The sequence below is a fragment of the Leptosomus discolor genome, chromosome 27, assembly GCF_034619465.1.
Source record: "Leptosomus discolor isolate bLepDis1 chromosome 27, bLepDis1.hap2, whole genome shotgun sequence".
Taxonomy (NCBI): Eukaryota; Metazoa; Chordata; class Aves; order Leptosomiformes; family Leptosomidae; genus Leptosomus; species Leptosomus discolor.
In genome coordinates this window covers 2,472,896-2,490,917 of record NC_141417.1, presented here as the reverse complement: position 1 = coordinate 2,490,917, position 18,022 = coordinate 2,472,896, and the positions used below count along the sequence as shown (strand labels likewise).

The 18,022-nt window shown below is 61.4% G+C and overlaps 1 protein-coding gene across 1 annotated transcript; it reads right to left on the bottom strand.

Annotated features, from left to right (window-relative positions):
* Positions 1-312: 312 nt before the first annotated feature.
* GALNT6 (polypeptide N-acetylgalactosaminyltransferase 6) lies at positions 313-7,147 on the bottom strand. The gene is made up of 10 exons (XM_086478697.1): positions 6,660-7,147; positions 5,625-5,797; positions 4,449-4,598; positions 4,121-4,355; positions 2,653-2,770; positions 2,343-2,543; positions 1,730-1,861; positions 866-967; positions 585-737; positions 313-426 (listed from the first exon to the last, which is right to left on the bottom strand). The coding sequence occupies exons 1-10, from the start codon at positions 7,145-7,147 to the stop codon at positions 313-315; spliced, it is 1,866 nt and encodes a 621-aa protein (XP_086334823.1).
* Between the last annotated feature and the right edge of the window lie 10,875 nt (positions 7,148-18,022).

The window sequence follows — 18,022 nt, the reverse complement described above, 5'->3', positions numbered from 1 at the left end:
TTTAAGAGTCTCTGGCTGGAGCCGGGGAGGGGAAGGACGAGCAGCAGCCGGGTACCGAAGCGCATCCTTGGGCATCTCTACGGCTGCGTTTCAGGCTCCGCGGGGCACCGCTGGCCGCGCTCAGCTCCCCGGGCTTCCCCGCTCCAAAGGCACGGGACTGAGTTCAAGGCAACCGTGAAATGCAGCATATTGAAGGCTTTTTCTTCTTAAATAAAAAAAAAAAAAAAAAAAAGGAAGTTTTTTTTTTTTTGGATTCTGGTTTCCTGAGCGCAGCTGGGGATGGCCAGGGGCTCGGGCCGCTCTGCTCCCCACCTAGGTGAAGGACCAGAGCTGGTGGGGGTCCGCCGGGTCGCAGGGAACCATTGCCGGGTGCTTCCCTCGTGCCGTCAAGCACGTGCCGGAGGCCGGGTTCTTCATGAGCCGGTCCTGCCGAAAAACACACACGGCACCAGCTCAGCGATGCTGGTGGGATGAAGAAAGGGTGCGACCGAGGGGAAGCGGCAGAGAAGCATCATCGTGGCGAGGGGGGGGGGAATGCCACGGTGCCCTCGGGTGATTCCCGGGATGGAGCCGCATCTCCTCACCTGCGCCAGGTCCCACTCCTCGCTGGCCGGCACCCACCCGGGCTTCCCTCGGTACTGGCAGTCGCCCAGCTCGGCCGAACCCGCGCCCGCCCGCAGGCAAAGCTCCTTCCCGATGTTGTGCCGCAGCTCCCGCTGGCTCGTGTACTCAAAATACTGGGGGGGGGGGGGGGGCAAGACCAGGGAGGGGACGTCACGGCTGCTGCGCCCCGAGAAAGGAACCCCCGGGGGGAAACCAGGGGGGTTGCAGGAGGGGCGAACGCCGGCGGCTGATGGGTGCCCACCTGGTTGCCCCCCATCCCGTGGCAGGGGTACATGATCAGCGGTTTCCCACCGTGGTTGTTCTCACCGACGTCCAGGCAGCTCTTGGTGCCCTCGTTTTTGATCTGCAGCGGGGGAAGAGAAGGGGCAGGGGGTTGAGCCGGGCTCCGAGGTGCCGGGGTCTGGGCTCTGCGGGGCACGTCATTATCACTCTACAAACACGATCCCGGTACCAGACGCCGCATCCGGGTCCCTCGTCCTTTCCAGGACGTGAGGAACGCCCGCACCGACGCCTCCGTCCCACCGAGTCAAAGGTGAGAGCTGCCCGGGACGAGGTTTCAGCAAACAAAGGTGAATTAAAACCTGGAGGGGAGCCAGCGCCCGGCCCTCGCCCCGGCCCATCGCCGCGTCCAACGGCTGCTTTCACGTCGCCCCGGCCGAGGAGGGTCGGGCTGGGACCCCAACACCTGGCTCGGAGCAAAGCGGCTTTTTTTTGGCAGCTCCATCCTCGGGGCGTCCTGCCCGTCCCCAGCTCGGATTTTCAAGTCCACCCTGTGCGTACGGATGCCGGCACGGTGCTGGCAGAAACGTTCAGCTCTTTTGCCTGATTTAAACCCAATGCCACGTCCCCGCGGGTCCCCCACCCCGTAACTCGCCCCAAACCCGCTCTGCCGGATTCCAGCTCTTTTGCCGTCAGCCAGAGCCCGAACCGGCCCCACCAGCCGCTTGACGGACGTGGTGACGGACGCGGCTGCGCCAAAACCCTCCAGCGCGCTGGTTTAAGTGCAAAACCCCCCCAAACCCAACCTTCTGCGGACTTCACTGCCGCGGCGATGTCCGGCCAAGGACCGAGCCCAGCGGGATGCTCCGGGCAGCCCCGTACTTACCGCTCCGTAAAAAGTTGGAGTCAGGTCGGGGACGAACATCTCCGGGTAGATGGTCTGGAGGTACCAGGTGAAGTTCTTGCAGTGGAGCTGCTCCCTCAGCTTGCGCCGGTCTGTAATGTCACCATACGTCTTCTATCGACAAAGTCACGTGAGAAAATTAAACTAACCTCCGAAGCCAGCAAGGAAAAAAAAACCCAAAAAAGCCCTCCCGAGCCGGGGCTCAGAGCTGAGGGGTCCTCCCGGCTTTGCCATTGTCCGTCACGGCGTGCCCTGGACCGAGACCGGTGGTGGGGTCTTGCAACCCCAGCAGGTACCCTCAGGCTCCGGCCGCTCACCGAGGGTTGGGACATTTTGGTATCACAGCACAACGTTTTGGTGTTGTAAAAAAATAATATTAATTAAAAAAAAAAAGGATGTTTTTCTACTAGAAAACATTATGGCCAAATAGAAAAAAAAAAAAAATTAAAAAATAGCTTTTTGGCTACATCTTTCCACCTGCATTCGCTTTCCCACCTCCAGGCTGAGCCCACCTCCTCCCTCTGCTCAGGCTTGAGCTCCCAGCAGATTCGGGGCCCCACCAGGAGAACTAGAAGCCCGCCGGTGTGCCCGGTACCTCTCTGGCCATCTGTGCAGCTTGCTGGTTCCTCCTGTAGAAGATCTCCTTGTAGTCGTCCATCCAGACCTCGGCCAGGCGGACCAGGTTCCTGGAGATGACCTGGGTGCCTTTGGGGAAGGTGTGGGGGCTCTTGGAGCGGAAGACGTGACCCACGACGGAGCAAGGGATGATCTCGACCTGACCCCCGCACTGCCAGACCTACGGGGAGGCAACGCCTGAGACGTGGGGGGTCCAACCCCCGCCGTGTCCCCCCAACAAGGAGCATCCCTGAAGACGCCCTTCGAAGATGGCGCCGCCCCATCCTTACCCTGAAGGACATCTCCACGTTCTCGCCCCCCCAGATCTCCATCTGATCGTCGTAGGAGCCGATGTGCTCGAAGTAGGACCTGGAGATGGCAAAGAGGCCACCGGCGAAGGTCGGGGACCTACAGGGGGTGGAGAAGGGCGGGGAAAATAAGGTTAAAATAAAAATAAAAAAGCAGAAGTCTGAGTTTTGGGGACACCACAGCCCCCGCGGTGGGTGTGAGCGCTTTGCAGCTGTGTGTCCCCCCCCCCCATTTCCCTGCCCCATCCAGCTGTGCCCCAGACGTGGTGGCCTTGGCCGAGGGGTGGAGCGGCGGTGGCAGCGTGACACCGAGGGGCCTCGCCGCCAGCCCTCGACTCAAAGCGAAAGGGGGATAATGTTACCGAAAACCTATCGCCGAAAAGAAGCGGGGAGATTAGAGCGCAGCAGCCGGCGCCCCATTCACTCCTCCGGCTTCTCTAATCTTTTCCATCTGATCTTTAGAAGAGGCTGGAACAGAAACTTGCTTTTATTCAGGGAAAATAAAAAAAGAAAAAAAAGGAGAAAAAAAAAAAAAAAAAAAAAAAAGGATTCGCTGAGCGGCTGCGTTCCTGCCGAGCGGAGCTGAGACACCGCCGGGAGCCAAACCGCCGGCTCACGGTAAAAGGGACCTTTATTGGGACGGGGACGTCTCCCGGGTGACCTCTGCACAAAGCCAGCCCTGCCGCCGGCCAGGGGACGGGATGCAGACGGAGCCAGGCAGGGTGTCCGGTACCTCCCGGTGGGAGCACCCGGCTTATCGTGGGGCACCGCCGGAGCGGGGCAGCAGGAAAAACCGTTCAGGGTTTCTCCACACGTAAAAAAGGGGACACAAGCAGGGGTTTTGGTGCAGCCTGATCCACAGGTGACTTATTCTTGGTGCTGTGCCAGCGCAGGTGCCCACCCTGTGCCCAGGTAGCTGGGTATCCGAGAGCGGGAAGATACAAGGCAGCAATGAAACCCTTAACGAGAGACTTTGCAGGAGCGGAGAGACGGCTGGAGGCAAGTCAAGGGTGTTTCTGCCCCAGGTCCTTCACGGCTCCACTTTTGCTGAACCCCAGGGGAGGTTTCTCCTCTGCCAGCCCCACCGCTCTGACCGTGCCCGAGCATCCTCTCCCAGGCACAAACCACCCAAGATCCCTCAAGCCAAGCATCCCACGGGGGAAGCTCCACTGGGAAGGGACAGCATTGCCCGCCCAGAAGCACCAAAACCAACAGGGAAACCACCAATTTGTTGGAAAAAGGAGCAAAAACAACTGGAGGAAGGGGCAGTTTCCCGGCACAGGGCACCCAACTGTCCCTCCCCAAGCACCCCGCAGCAGCCACACACACTCAGCCGGTTCATTTTGCGCCCTTTGGGTCCGGACCTGGTGTTCCCAGGGCTCATCCAACCTTTGCTACCATCACACCAGCTCCGAAGCGGATCAAAATCCGCCCCCCTGCGATGGCTCACTTGATGGGGAAGGTCTCGTCCTTCCTCCGCTGCCTCTCCCGGGGCGGGACGAGCTCCCAGCCGAAAGTCAGGCTCCAGTCGAAGTTGCCCCGGCTGTGCTGTTTGCCGTTCTGGACGGGCTTGGAGAACTCGAAGGTGTTGAGATCGATGGTGGCGATGTCGGGGCTGACGACGGCCGTGGGTTCTTCGGCGATGCGGGATAAAAGGGGCTCCAGCCAGCCGTGGAAACACTCGCCTGGGGCACGAGGAAGGGTCGGCCGTTGAGTGGAGACAACGTCACCCCCGTCCCCAGCTCCCTGGGGACCCCCGGGAGGGGGTGGGTACTCACAGTGGGCATCCAGGAAGGTCAGGACCTCCCCGCTGGCCACGCTGGCCCCCAGCAGCCGCGCCGTGATCAGCCCTTTCCGCTCCTCCTGCCGCACGACTCGCACGATCTGGAGCTGCTCCACGTAGCGATCCAGCTCGTCCTTCAGGTAGGCTGGGGGGGGTGGCGGGGGAAGAGGAACCGGCTCCGTCAGAGGGGGGACGTGCCGGCCCCTGCGCCCCACCAGCCCCCGGCTGCCCCCGTCCCGCCCCTCGCAGGAGCTGCTGCTCAGACCCAGCACCCGGGCTCAGATCCGGGGCCACACGGAGCCTCCTTTGCCCCAAATCCAAGAGTGGTTTTGGGGAAAGAAAGCGAGTTCTGCAAAGGAAGCTGGCCACCCATCCCGTCTAATCCCCCACTGGAGAGGGATTAAGGGAAGGACGAGGTGAGAAGGTCTCGTGCCCTGCGGCCGAAGTGTCGCCGGGACCGAGCGGACGAGCTGTCACCGAGGGAAGGGAGAGCGGACACGGTGTCACCGAGGGAAATGGGGATTTCTCTCCTTCCTTGGCAGATGCAGCCAAGCCAAAAGCCGGGAACAGCCAAGCGGGAGCTGGGATGTCCAGAGGCCCGTCCTGGGCAGGGACCCCGAGTCCGACCCACGTCCCCACGGCAGTGGGAGCCAAGCCAAGCCCTGCGCTGCCCCGAGGTTTCTGCTCCCTGGGAGCCCACGCGGACACCGTGGGTGGAAAGGGAGCATTTATCTCTGGGGCGAGGGCAAAGTCCGCTCCTCTCCAGCGCCCCGACGCTGAACCACGTCGTTAATTTGCTCTGGGTGTAGCTAATGAGGTTCGCAGCCCGGCGGGCAAGCCGGCCGGCGGACGAGGTGCTTGCAGGATGCGGGAGGAGCACCCGGTTGTTCTCCAGGGCTGGATCAACAGCAGCGCCCGAGAAGGGAAAATCCCCGACGGCGCTGCCGGGTGGATGTGAACCAACGTGGAAGAGCTGTCGGGCGCGCCCCGGGCTGCTCGGAGACTCGGCACGAGCCGCTTCTCCTCCGAGTGGCTCCGAACCACGGCTCCCGGGGATGGAAAAGTGCTGCCTGCATCCCCCCGGCCCCTGCATCCCGCCGTGGCTCCCGCATCCCAGCACGGCTCCCGCATCCCAGCACGGCTCCCGCATCCCAGCACGGCTCCCACCCACCATCCGTGCTGGCGTCGTCCACCAGGATGATCTCCTTCAGCAGGAGGGCCGGGGAGGCGTGCAGGACGCTGTACACTGTCCGCAGCAGCGTCGACCAAGCTTCGTTATGGAAGACGATGACGACGCTGGTGGTGGGTAGCGGGGGGCACCGCTTGAATTTCTGGTCGATGCACCTCCGAGAGAGCAAAGCAGCGGTCTAAGCAAGACAAGGGGGGGCACGACAGCAACAAAACACCCCTCGTGTCCTCCCCCCCAAACCCCACCGCAGGAGCGGCTCCCAGCCCCGGTGGCTCTCGGCTCGTCACCGTTTTGATTTCGATGGATTTCTACCTCTCCCCCCGCCGCCGGTGGAGTGAATCGCATTCCCGCCACCCGCCCGGCCCCGGTGTCCCCCCCATTGTCACCGCTACACCTGCTAAGCACGGATAATCGCCTGGTGGTGCGCGGGGGGGGGGGGGGGGGCTGGTTTCTGTGCTAGGGCTGGGTTTCTACTTCCTATTCAAACGTTTTTTTTCCACCCCAAAATCCCCCCGCAAGCCTTCCCCAGCTCACCCCCCCTTGAGCAGGGGGGGCCATGCTTTAATCCGGCTGCCCACAGCCGGAGGGCAGGCGAGGAAATCTCTCCAGTTTATGCCGCTTCCTTCATACCCCCCCCCCCCCCCACGGCCCCAGCGGGGTCTGAGGCTGTTCCACTCGGCTAAGAAAAGAAAAAGTCCGATTACTGGAGCCGGCCGAAATAAAAGAGGGAGAGGAGGGAAAGGGGGGGGGAGACGCCGGAGCCACCCGGCCACAAGCAGGTACGCGGAGACACAAAGAGCCGCCGCTGGCTGTTGCCCGTTGCTGTTAAAACCCAACTTCAAGGGGACAAAAAATAGGGGGGGGGGGGGGGGGGGGGGAAGGGTATTTTTTCCAGCCCTCCCTCCGTTCAATCCCCTGCCAGGGCTCGGTGACATCCCGTCCCCAATCTGCTTTTATTTCCCCTTAAATTCGACCAAGCAAGCCGACCCGCGGCGCTCTTTGGGCGACGGCTCTTACTCCGGCGGGCGGCTGTCGGGTCCCAGCGCTCGCTGGAGGGAGATGCGGTCGCTGGCGAAGGCGTTGAAGCAATGCTTCTCGTAGCCTCGCTCCTTCTCCTTCGTCTCCTCCGGCGTCCAGCGATCCTTCTTGAAGGCTTTGCCGTCAGCCCCGGGGCTGGCGGGGTCTTGGGGGGGTCTCTCCATCAGCGGCCGAAGCTCCGCCGCCGTGTAGACGCCGGGCAGGCAGGAGCGAGCGCCGGGCGGTGGTTCCTCCTGCCGAACCGGGGCTCCGATCTGCAGCTTCGGCATCGAGTCTCGGATGTTGTTGACCGCCCCCAGCATCAGGTCGAGGACTTGGTCCTTCCCCTGGACGATGTTCTTCAACCAGGGTTCCTCGCTCGGGTCCTTGCTCCCCACGTCCTTCTGCAGGATGAAGAGGAAGAGGAGGAAGACGGCACCCACCAAAGCCACCTTCAAGGGGCTGTAGCGTCTCCGGAAAAGCCTCATTTTTGTTTTTCCGTGGGGTTTCCTGCGGGTCCTCCCTGTGGCGATGGGTGTTTCAGGGACGTGGGGTCTCAGGGTGCTTCATGATGATCTGCTCTGCTCCACCAGCCTGGGGAGAAGGAGGAACACCCGCAGGTTAATTCACAGATGTACTTTGGGTGCATCCCCTTGATATCAACGTATTAATATAATATTAATGATATATTAGTACAGAGTTGATTCCCAGCTACGGAGCAAGCGAGACCCCTGCAATCTTCTCCTCCTCCCCTAGCCCGTAAATCCACACTGAAAATAAAACACCGGGAAAAAATGAGGTCCGAAAGATGCTGCGAGATGTGCTGGATCCGGCCACCACGAGCGCGGGACATCCCCAGCAGCTCCTCCCGCGACCGAGCCAGCTGCTCCTGCAGCATCCCCCCCCCCCCCCCGCCCCCGCAACTCCCCGTGCACGCCGGGAGCACCGTCACGAAGCTAAAATCAAGCCCCAGAATTTGCCAAAGTATTTTTGGCGGCGTGGAAAAAGCCTTTCCCTGGGTAGTTCTCCTGCCTGCGGCGTCGCTGGGAAGGAAAATACGCGCGGGACCCCGCGGCGCTTCGGTTTCAGCTGAAGTGGAGCAGCGGGTTCGGTGCGCGGTGCCCTGCGCGGTGCGGCAGCCACCGAGAGCTCAGCACCGGCTGCGAAGTCTCTGCCGGGACCCGGCGAAAGCACCGTGACCGGCCGAGCTTTCCCACCACGAGCAAACCTCCCGCGGCTGCTCTTTGTGAGCCGCTGCCGCCGGAGCATGGACAAGCTCCGCGGGAGCCATTCACCGGCATCTCCTCCTCCTCCTCCTCCACTTCGGGGTCCCCCCTCCTCCTTTATTTCTTTTTTTTTTTTTTTTTTCCCTCCTTTTCTTTTTATTGCCTTGGAAATGGGGCGGCCCTGGAGCGGAGAAGGGCACCTGCCAGCAACTTCAAGGGCGAGGAATCTTTGGTTTGTAAAGGAGGAGGGACGAGGCTGTGCCCGGGGTCACCGATTTCACCGCCGCGGGGATCAAAGCCGGCGGCTGGACCACGCTTCACTGCCAAGGGCGCCCATTCCCGAGTCGTGACGGGACCGGGCGGCACTGGCTCCACGGGGTGGGGCGGGTGGGAAAAGCAGAATTAAGGAAATAAAACCCAAATCCCCCTCAATTGCTGCTCGTATCTGAGCAAAGATGCTCCCACCCCACTTGCGCCCCTGAGCCCCGACACTTCTGTTGCATGGTGCAAGGAGGCGAGTGGGAAAAAGCAACCTGTTTTGGGGAGGAAAACCCCATTTCCACCATCTCTGCGTATCTCCAAAAGTCTCCTTTCTGTCCCGTTGCTGTGACCACGTTAATGAAGCACACTCATTAGCCAGGCGATGCTAATAAACCCCAGGGCGGCGCTCGGGCGCGCAGGGAGAGGGCGCGGGGTTGTGCTGCAGCTCCTGGGGGGCCTCCAAGCCCAAACCTCCTCCCCAATCCCTTCCCAAAAACCAAAACGAACCCCCCCCCCAAAACCTGCTGGGGTGGATTTTGCACTGAGCTGCAGCACGAGCTGCCGGCACGCTTCTGCTCCCCACTAACCCCCGGGTGGGTGCTGCTCCATCCCATCCCGAAAATCCCGCATTGGGATGGGGCTCGCCCTGCTCCCAAGAAAGCCAACACCAAAATTATCTAGTGGGGCCCATCGGGTTTGGAAGAGGGGGAGGGAAAAAAAGGGGTTTGGTGGCGATTTGGTGGCAGCCGGAGCATCCTCGGCAGCGTGGGAGGGAGAGGTGGAAATTGAGAGATGCTTCCCTGGCAGAGGAGGGGAAAAAAAAGGGGGAAATAAATAAAATAAAAGGAAATCGCCGCGACGCCGTGAGCAAAGAGGTGGGCGCGCGCTCCACGTGGCAGCAAGGCGGTGGCCACGATTGCGACGTCGGAAGCGGCCAGGATTGGAAAGAAGCCAAAAGCGGGGAGCGGGCACGATCCTGACCCGCCCCGTAACCCCGCCGGCGGCCGGCACCGGAGGGGGGGGGGGGGAAGGAAAAGCCGCGTTTGCTACCGGTGCCAAAATACGGTTGGTGCTGCCGGTGGGCTTCGGCTCCTCTCGCCGTAGCGGTGCGGTGGAACCGGTGGTGATGCCGGGGGGGTGGTGCGAGGGGAAGGTGGTGCCAGCGCTGGGGTGAGCCCTCGGGGTCCCGGACCCGCTGCCGGTGGCGGGGCGGGAGGGGGGGGGGAGGGCAGGACCCCGGAGACAGGCCGGGTAGCAGCTCTGCCCCACCGGGAGGGGGTGCTGGGTGCCCCGTGGGGGCGAAGGGGGCCCGGACCCCGCCCACCGCGGCGCACGGAACCACGCAACCCCGGGGACCCGCTGGGCTGCCCCGGGGGGGGCTCCATCCCGGGTCCCCCTTCCCCGAGGGGGCTCCGTCCCGGGACCCCAGACCCTCCCCCAAGGAGCGGGGCTGTCCGCACCGGAACCTCCCGGGACCTCTTTGCTCCGGGTGACACCGTCCCAGCACCCGCCGGCCCTTCCCCGGGAGGGACGGCTCCGCACCGGCACCCCCCGGACCCCCTTCCCCCCCACCCCGGTGCACAGGCTCGGCAGCCGGACCGGGACCGGAGCAGCCGGCTCCCCCTGCCCGCCCCCCCGGCCCCGCTCACCCGGCTCCGCGGCGGCGGCGGCGGCGGGCGCGGGGCCGCAGGTGCCGTCCCGGTGGGGCGGGGAGGGGCGGGGCCGGCGCGCGGGAGGGGCGGGGCCGCCGCCGCCGCCGCCGCCACCTGCCGCCGCCCCGGGGTACAGGTGCACGGGGCGGGGCCGCCGCGGTCCTAGCGCCGCCCGCCGGGGGAGCGCCGCCGCGGTCCTAGCGCCGCCCGCTGGAGCCGTGCCGGCCTCCCGGGGGGGACACGACGGCCTGACGCCGGGGTAGCGGCGGGGTCTGGAGGGGTCGTATGGGCTGGGCACGGGGTACTGTGAGTGGCGGGGGCCTGGAGGGGCCTGACACCGGGAGCACCGTGAGTGGCAGGGGCCTGGAGGGGCCGTATGGGCTGGGCACCGGGGGTACCGCGAGTGGTGGGGGCCTGGAGGGGCTGGAGGGGCCTGACCCCGGGGGCGCAGGGGGTGGCAGGGGCCTGGAGGGGCTGGAGGGGCCTGACCCCGGGGGCGCAGGGGGTGGCAGGGGCCTACAGAGGCCACAGGGGCCACGAGGGCCTGGCACCGGGGGTGCTGGGAGCCACAGGGGCCTATGGAGGCCATAAGGTTGCAAAGGGCCTGGTGCTGGGGGTAGTGGGAGCCGCAGGGATCTATAGAGGCTATAAGGGCCACACGGGACTGGTACTGGGGGTAGTGGGAGCCACGGGGATCTGTAGAGGCCATAAGGGCCACATGGACCTGGTACTGGGGGTAGTGGGAGCCATTGAGATCTATAGAGGCCACAGGGGCATGACCCCAGGTGCACTGGGGACCAGTAAAGGCCTGGCGCTGGGGGTGTTGCCAGCAGCTGTGGGTCCTATACTGCCCAAATGCTGGGCAGAGGAGAGAGAGGGACCAGGAGGGTGCAAACACCTTTCCTGCCCACGCTTGTTCCTCAGTTTGTGCTGCTGTTGTTGTTATTATCACGATTTAGTCATTATTCCGTTGGCGCTGCGGGGCCTTCCGAGCTTCCCGGCTTGGGGGCAGCAGTTCCCTGCGGCCGGGGGTTTATTTACCATCAGTTTTACCGGGGTGCGGTAATTGCTGGTGATATTTTTTGTGAGCACACCGGTCGCTATAAATAGACTATTAACATGGGAACTTGCTAATTATTCGCATCCTTCTGTGTCATCCCTTATTAGTCCATCTCTTCACGTCAACCTGCTGATTGCACCAGCTTGCTGCTCCCCACCGGCGCCCCGAGCCCATGCTTGGGGACGAGGCCGTGATCCCCACTGGCTTGCAATGGGGCAGCAGCCCCAAACGGCGAGCCCCCCACTCCGAGCGCCCCGTTTCCCATGTCCTCAAGACCCGTGTTTAACACTAGATGGTGGTGTCTTCACGAAACTTCAGCCTGAGGATCAGCAGCTGCTGGACATGGCATGAAAACTCCTCGGAAAAGCCAGGTGAGATATTGGTGGTGTGAAAGAGCCACTCGATGCCCCTTGATGGCGTGACAGGTACGAGCCCCTCGCCAGGGGAGGCACCAGCAGCCCCCAAACCTCCCGTGCACCCCAGGAGAGCCTGTGGTTGAGACACGCAGGAGGGCAGGGAAGCAGGAGGGCGATGGGGAAAACCCTAGTGGCTTCTCCAGGATCCCAGAGGGACGAGCCCTGGGCGGGTTTTAATCACCCAGCTGAGGGTTTTGCTTTGGCTCCTGTGCTGTGCGGGGGATTTGGGGGATTTGAGCTGTGGCAGAGGGAGCATTAATTTGGATTATTGGGATATTAGCTTGAATATTAGCTGCCTTACAGGCGGTAAGTCAGGCAGGGCTCCGGGGCGCCGCAGACACACCAATACCCGGCAGCCTCCGCGTTAAAGCACTAACGAGTCGCCAGAGAAAGGTGGGGGGGAAACTGAGTCACAGAAAAGGCACCTGCCTCACCCAGCAAGCCAGCGCTCGCCCGCCATGAGGCCACCCTTGGCCTTCGTGATGGTCTCCTGTGCTTTTCAGAGCTAAATTTAACCCCGGGGTTTGCGCAGCGGCTGCCTGTCATTCACTGCCGCTTTGTTTCCTGCCTTGCCACCCTGCAGAGGTTTCGCTCGCAGCACAAAAACCGAAGGGGAAATTCCCTACCCCGGCGTTGGCGGCCGCGGAACTTTTTTTTTTTCAGCTGCAACTCGCCGAGCCCGATGTCGTGCCACGGCCGCCCAGCCGGGGGAAGGAGGGCCCCCCGCCGCAGTAAGTGCCCTTCTGCGGAAAACGGAGCTTTTTGGGCTTCACGGGGTCCACAGCTGGCTGTGTCACAGGGGGGGGGGCGGGGTGGGGACAGGCTTTTCGCTGCGTTAAACCCCCAGGCGGGGAGGGAGAAGGCGGCTGAAGGCAGGTCCTGCCCCTCCGAGTCGCTCGGTGAAGCCGAGCCGCTGATTTCCCCGGGATTTTCGCGTGCTCGGGTCGCTTCCTTTAATTGCAATTTGTGAAATGCTTTTCAGGCTATGCAGGAGATGAAAACCTCCTGGTGCACCGTCCTCCTCGTGTCACAAAAGTAATTTGGGGGAAGCGCAGCAGCAGTTAACTACCGAAAAACCAGCAGGGATCGTACAAAATCAATACAGGCTTGCTTGGGAGCGACAGCTCCAAATCACACGCTTCTTAAGCATTAATTAGCATGGTTATATATAACTCTCCAGCAAAATATACCCACTTAATCTTTAATTTGATATGTTAGCTGTGGAGTTAGCTGCTTTGGAGGGTGCAAAATGGTTATCTTCGGGTTTTAAGTATCGTTGACACCCAAACCGCCGCGAATACAACGCAGTTACCGTCACGGCTTGTTTGTGGCGTGAGAGGCGCGGAAATACCTGCGCTGGGAGCGAGCCTTACCATTTTGTCGGCAGTTTTCCTTGCGCCGGGTGCCTTTCCTTCGGGCTGGTCGGGATTTCTGCCCTTCACCCCTACCGGGGAATCCACATCGCCCCGAGCGTCACAGGAGGCTCCATCGAACCGATCAGCCGAGCCCCTGGTTACGGCGCCGGAGCTTAAATTTGCGGTGCTGAGCGGCAGCGAACCTGGAAAATATGACAGGAAGCAAAGCTGATTTGCATATTTATGCTAATCGAGATTGCACGAATCTTTCAAATTAAAATGGACTTTGCAGATGGCTTGCAGATTTGTACCGAGCTTTGGTTTTATTTATTATCTTTCAGACTGGTAATAATTGGTGCAATATGGTAAAACTGGAAAGTCTTATCCACAATACAGCGGTTAAAGCAAGGGGGCAATGTGTGGAACACAATGCAGAGGGATTTTTCTTCGAAGGAACAATATTTGGTTAACGCATACCGTGTGGGCACGAGCTCGATTTTAATTTGTGGGGTGTTTCTGAGAGCCGAAGGGGCAGCTCGGGGCTGAGCGTCTCAAGAAGGGGGAATTGTGCCCCCACGCTTTGGACGTTGTTCCCTGCTGGCATTTGTGGTCGGGAGTTTATTTGCTCTCGTGCCACTGCACAAAAAAAAATAGATCCCTTGGTATTCAGTGAGTGGGAAATGCGACTTTTTCCAGGTAGATTTTTTTCAATAAATTGGACTTTTTTGGTGGTTTGGAGCTGAGCTCGCGGCAGCCGTGGGCTGAGAGGTTGAAAAGCCCAGCTTGGCTGTTCCGTTATCCCCTGGCTCAGAAAGAATCACTTCCCTTTTCGGGTTGTTTTCTGTGTCAGTTGTAAGAGAACTGGGAGTGATTCTTTCTTTGCAGCCCCTCGCTCGTGAGCACGTGGGATCTCGAGGGATCTTGCAGCACGACCGAGCCCCGTCATCCCCATCCCACCAGCTCGGGGTAACCTCGGCGGCTTCTCCCTGCCTTTGGATAACGCGCAGCCGCTCCTTTCCTCTTGCTTTTCCCCTCGTCAGGCCCGATGGAGATGGAAGAAATATTCCTCCAGCTCTGTGAGGAGATCGCCAGGCTGCAGGATCTGTGTGCCAAGCAGGGCAAGCTCCTCCAGAAGCTGATTGCCAGGAAGGGACCCGTCCTCGGTAAGCAGTGGGGCTGGGGAGGGTGCGCTGAAACCGCAGATCCGGGCCGGACGATTTGAACCTTTGTCCTGGTGCCGGCAAGAAGTTTGGTGTGGAGAGCGAGGGGAACGTGAAGCTGGTTTAAGGCAGAAAGGTGCTCTGCAACCCGCGCTGGCTGCCGTGGCTTTTGGGCTTCGCCTCCTCCGTCGAACGCGGAGGAACACGTGCGTGTGTCTGCTTGGTGCCGCTCCTGATTCACACCTCTCGCCCCTGGGGAGAGGGGGAAGGAGCGTGGGGCAGATGGTACCCGTTGCCTGGAGCGGTTTGGGGAGCAGGGGTGGCGGTGGAGCCTCCGCAGCCTGGAAACCACCCAGGGAAATGTTCTCGCCCTCCCCGGCAGCCTGCCTGGTTTTCCAAGAAATCTCCTTCCCGGTCCCCCGGCCACGGTCCCTGCGCTTGTCTGTCCCCCCAGCAGTGACATCATTCCTGCAGGGTGTTTTCTGGGGTCGGGAGGGCTGGGCTCGGGCAAACCACTGCCGTGTGCTGCAGAGCCAGCTGCCGGGCAGGCCCTCGTGCTCCCCACCCCTGCGCTCGCCTCCTTTCCCCGCAGCTCCGCCGTCCGTGTGTCCTTCCTGGGGCTGGGGCGCAGGCAGTAAATGTCTCCAAACAGGACCCAACCCAAAGCCGTTACTGGGATCAGCCCAGCTTTTGGGGACGCGGCGACGCCTCGACATCTCCTGAGGTGGCTAAAGCTCCTCCGACTCTCAGCCCTCTCTGGCTGTCCTCAGATGCCCTTTCTTCACGGGTTCGGCCGCGTATTTAACCGAGCGATGGGGACAGGCCAGCTTTGCCAGCAAGGAGGTAGCGCCCGGTGGTTTTGCCAACACACAAAAGGAGAATCAGGCAGAGGGAAGGCAAACCAGAAACGCCGTTAGAGCCCCAGGAATGACCGCTCTGGCTTGCTTTCTTTCAAAGATATCCCCGTGTCGCTGCCCATCCAGTGCACGGAGGGTACGGTCACGGAGGAAAGGGAAAGGCCACCGGAGAGCCACCAGAAACGCTCAGAGGCCTCAGCACCCGCCGCTTCTGACCCGGAGGGCTCTGCTCATCCCCTGGCGCAGCCCCACGCTGCCGGCGTGCTGCCCGGCTTCGACGGCAAGTACCCGCCCGGCGCTGCCGACGGCGGCGTCTTCGGCGGCGGGACTGGGGGAACGGCTCTTGCCGTAGCTGTTGGCAGCCCCGAGGCAGAGAGGAGCGAGAAGGTGGATGGAGACCCGTGGCTGAAAACCTGTAGGGTGCTTCCTGCTGTGAAAACCCCCAAGGGAGAAGCGCGAGCTTGCTGCAGCCCGCAGGAGCTGGCGGCACCAAACCCAGTCGTCGTGGATTCCTTCCTGACTCTTCTGGACCTTTACGAAGCCCCGGAAACCCTTGGGAGGGAAGATGCTCCCAGTGAAGGCGCTCTGCCAGCTGGGGCTAAAGTCCCGGTAGAGATCCGAGGACCCGTGAAGGTAAATCATGGGGCTGGTGGGGATTTTTGGCTGTGTGCCCTTCCCGGTGTAGTGGCGTCTGTCAGTCTGCACCGTCCTCTCCATCAGCCCTGCGTGGGGAGCTGGGGCAGGGTGGAGGTTTAGGGTTAGGTCCTCACAAGGTCTCTAGGCCCCCAATTCTCCGGTTTGCCGGGGAATCAGCTACATAAAAGCCCCTGGGATCTGGCTGCCAAGCAGCACCCGATGCACTTTGGGAGAAGTCCCTCCTTTCTGAGCCATTGAGGGACCCTTGAAGCGGTCAGGTCCATCTTTGGGAGGGAAAAACCTCTTTTGACCTCCTTTGAATCTGCAAATTAAACGAGCTCTTAAAAATTTCCTTTATTCTCTCTGATTTATGTGCCCCCAAAAGGATGATTAAGCCTTCACGAGGTGTGTTACAGTGAGACACCAACCCTGCACTTACCAGCAAGGGTCCCTTGAATGCCAAGCCCTTTTCCTTTCATTCCTTCTTCCAAATGACGCCCTTGAAACTGTTTCACGACTGCCCTGGCTCCATATTCATGGGGAAAGCTATTGATTTTCAGCCTGGGCTATATTTAGAAGCTAGTTTCTTTTTAAGAAGAAGGAGAAAGAGAGAAAGAAGTGGAAGCTGTGTCTCTGGTAAAGCCCTAATGTGCCTTACCGGCACTTAGATGATAATGGTGCAAAAAGGAGATTACAAATGCGCTCCAGTTTGCTTCCCACAAAAGCACTTCTCTCATGTTCCGGCTTGGATCGGGATCGTAGCTGCTGAGGGATAAGCGATGGGGATGCTCAGGTGCTGTCCAGCGACACGATCCTCCGGGGGATTTTGGCGAGGATGGAGCGAGCAGGGACCCAAACCCCCCCCCCCCCCCAAACCTCCAGCACGGGGGGAGCAGCCCTTAGCCCAGCCTTTCCACGGGCACAAAAACGTGGTATCTCCTTCTGGAGGCTGCGCTTCGGCGTGGCGGACCCCGGGAGGGAGGCTGGCCGCGGCCGGGGGCTTGAAGTGAGGCTGCCCCTGCCCTTCCCACTGACCGCTTCTCCCCCTTCGCTCCTCGCAGACGTCCTGGACGCCGGGCTGGATGCTGGAGGACGGGACGCTGGGGCGAGGCGCCGGCCTCGCTTCTGAGGACGCTCAGGCTTGTGACATTTGCCAGGAGGTTTTCCCCTCGGACGCGGCGGGCCAGGCGGACTATTTAAAGCACGTCTTGGCCCACATGAAGTAGGACTTGTCTTCGTGCTCAGAAATCCGCCTATTTGCCCCTCGACCGACGGGGTGGGCTCTGGACCTTCACGAGATCCTGCCGCTGGCTTTGACCGGGGCCAGCCCGAGCGGCCGTCCTCTTCCGTGTGATCCAGTGTCCTCCCAGCCTGGGCCCTGATGCGCTGCTTGACGGGCCAGTTGGGGGCTCTGGGTGTGTTTTGGCTTGTTGAGCTTCGTGGATGTCAAAGCCGCCTCTGTCCCGGGATCCAGACGTGTGCGGGGCTGGGCAGGGGAGCTGCAACTCGAGGGGAAGTGGAAATTGGTCAAAATTCGCCTTTAACTGGGTGGACGTGAATTTTCCATAAATAGTTCGGGATGTTTGAAAAGTCACGTTGGCTTTTTCTGAGAGCGTGCAAGGCCGGGGTGGGAGAGCCACGAGGCTTTCACGGTCACTAAACCCGGGCTGGCCTTTCGAGAGGCGCTCAGCGGCGCGGTGGCACCGACCGGATCGCGCCTTCCCAGCGTGGTACTGGGAAGGGCGTAGCCGAGAGCTCTTCTCACTCCTCGTGAAAACCTCCGCGGCTCCAGCTCGGTGACTTGTGGGAGTTTAATCGATCCCTCTCCAGGCGGGAGGAGGCTCACCAGCGCGGGGTCAGCTCCCCTGGCTCGGGCCCTGCTGTGTTTAGAGAGCAGCGGAGCAGCAGGGGGCTCCTCCCGTGCCGGGATGCGACCGACTCGCGCGTTCCACGTCCCGTCTTCCTATTTAATCCCTCGGGGAAAAGGTCTTTCCAGCAAAAGGCCGTAGGAGGCGGCGGTGGGTGCGGCTGGGGGATGCAGAGGGTGCAGCTTCGGGTCCTGCGGCTGGTTCTTCACCAGAGCCTGGGTGAACCTCGCTGGGCTGTGGGTTGCCCTCAAGCAAGGAGCTTGCCCTGGGTTATAGGAGCAAGCGTTGGCACGTGAGGGTGTCGTCCGTGCGACCAGAGTCAAGGTTGTGCTCGTTCCTGAACAGCCCCTGTAGTTCGGCTGTTACACGGCACTCTCCACAGTGGCTATCCGTGTGTTTTGTGAAGGAGTTCACCCGCAGAGGTGGGGAAACCGAGGCACGAAGCACGGATTCGCTCCAAATCCCCAAATAGGCCTTTTTGTTTTGTTTTGTTTCGGAAAAATCTCACCTCGAGCCTTTGTGTTTTGCGAGTTGGCTCTGAGGTGGATTTGCCATCCCACGTTTGAGGCAGCTCGCGCTGAAATCGAGAGGCAGCTTCTCCTCTGGCTCCCGCGGATCAGGACTAACGGCGATCCCCGGCTCCCCGCCTCTCCTCTGGAGCAGCGCGGGTCGTAGTCCTGAGGCCGAGTCTCTTCCCAGAAGCGGAGCCGCGTTTCTGCGTTGCTGGGAGGGTGGCAGAGCTGGTGACAAACCGCTGCGTGTCCTCGCGGGCGAGGCGTGCGCGGGGCAGGGCGCTGGCCTGGCAGTCCCCGGCTAACTCGGGCTCCACGGGGGGGCAAAGCCATTTCTCCAAGAACTGTTTTCCAAGACAA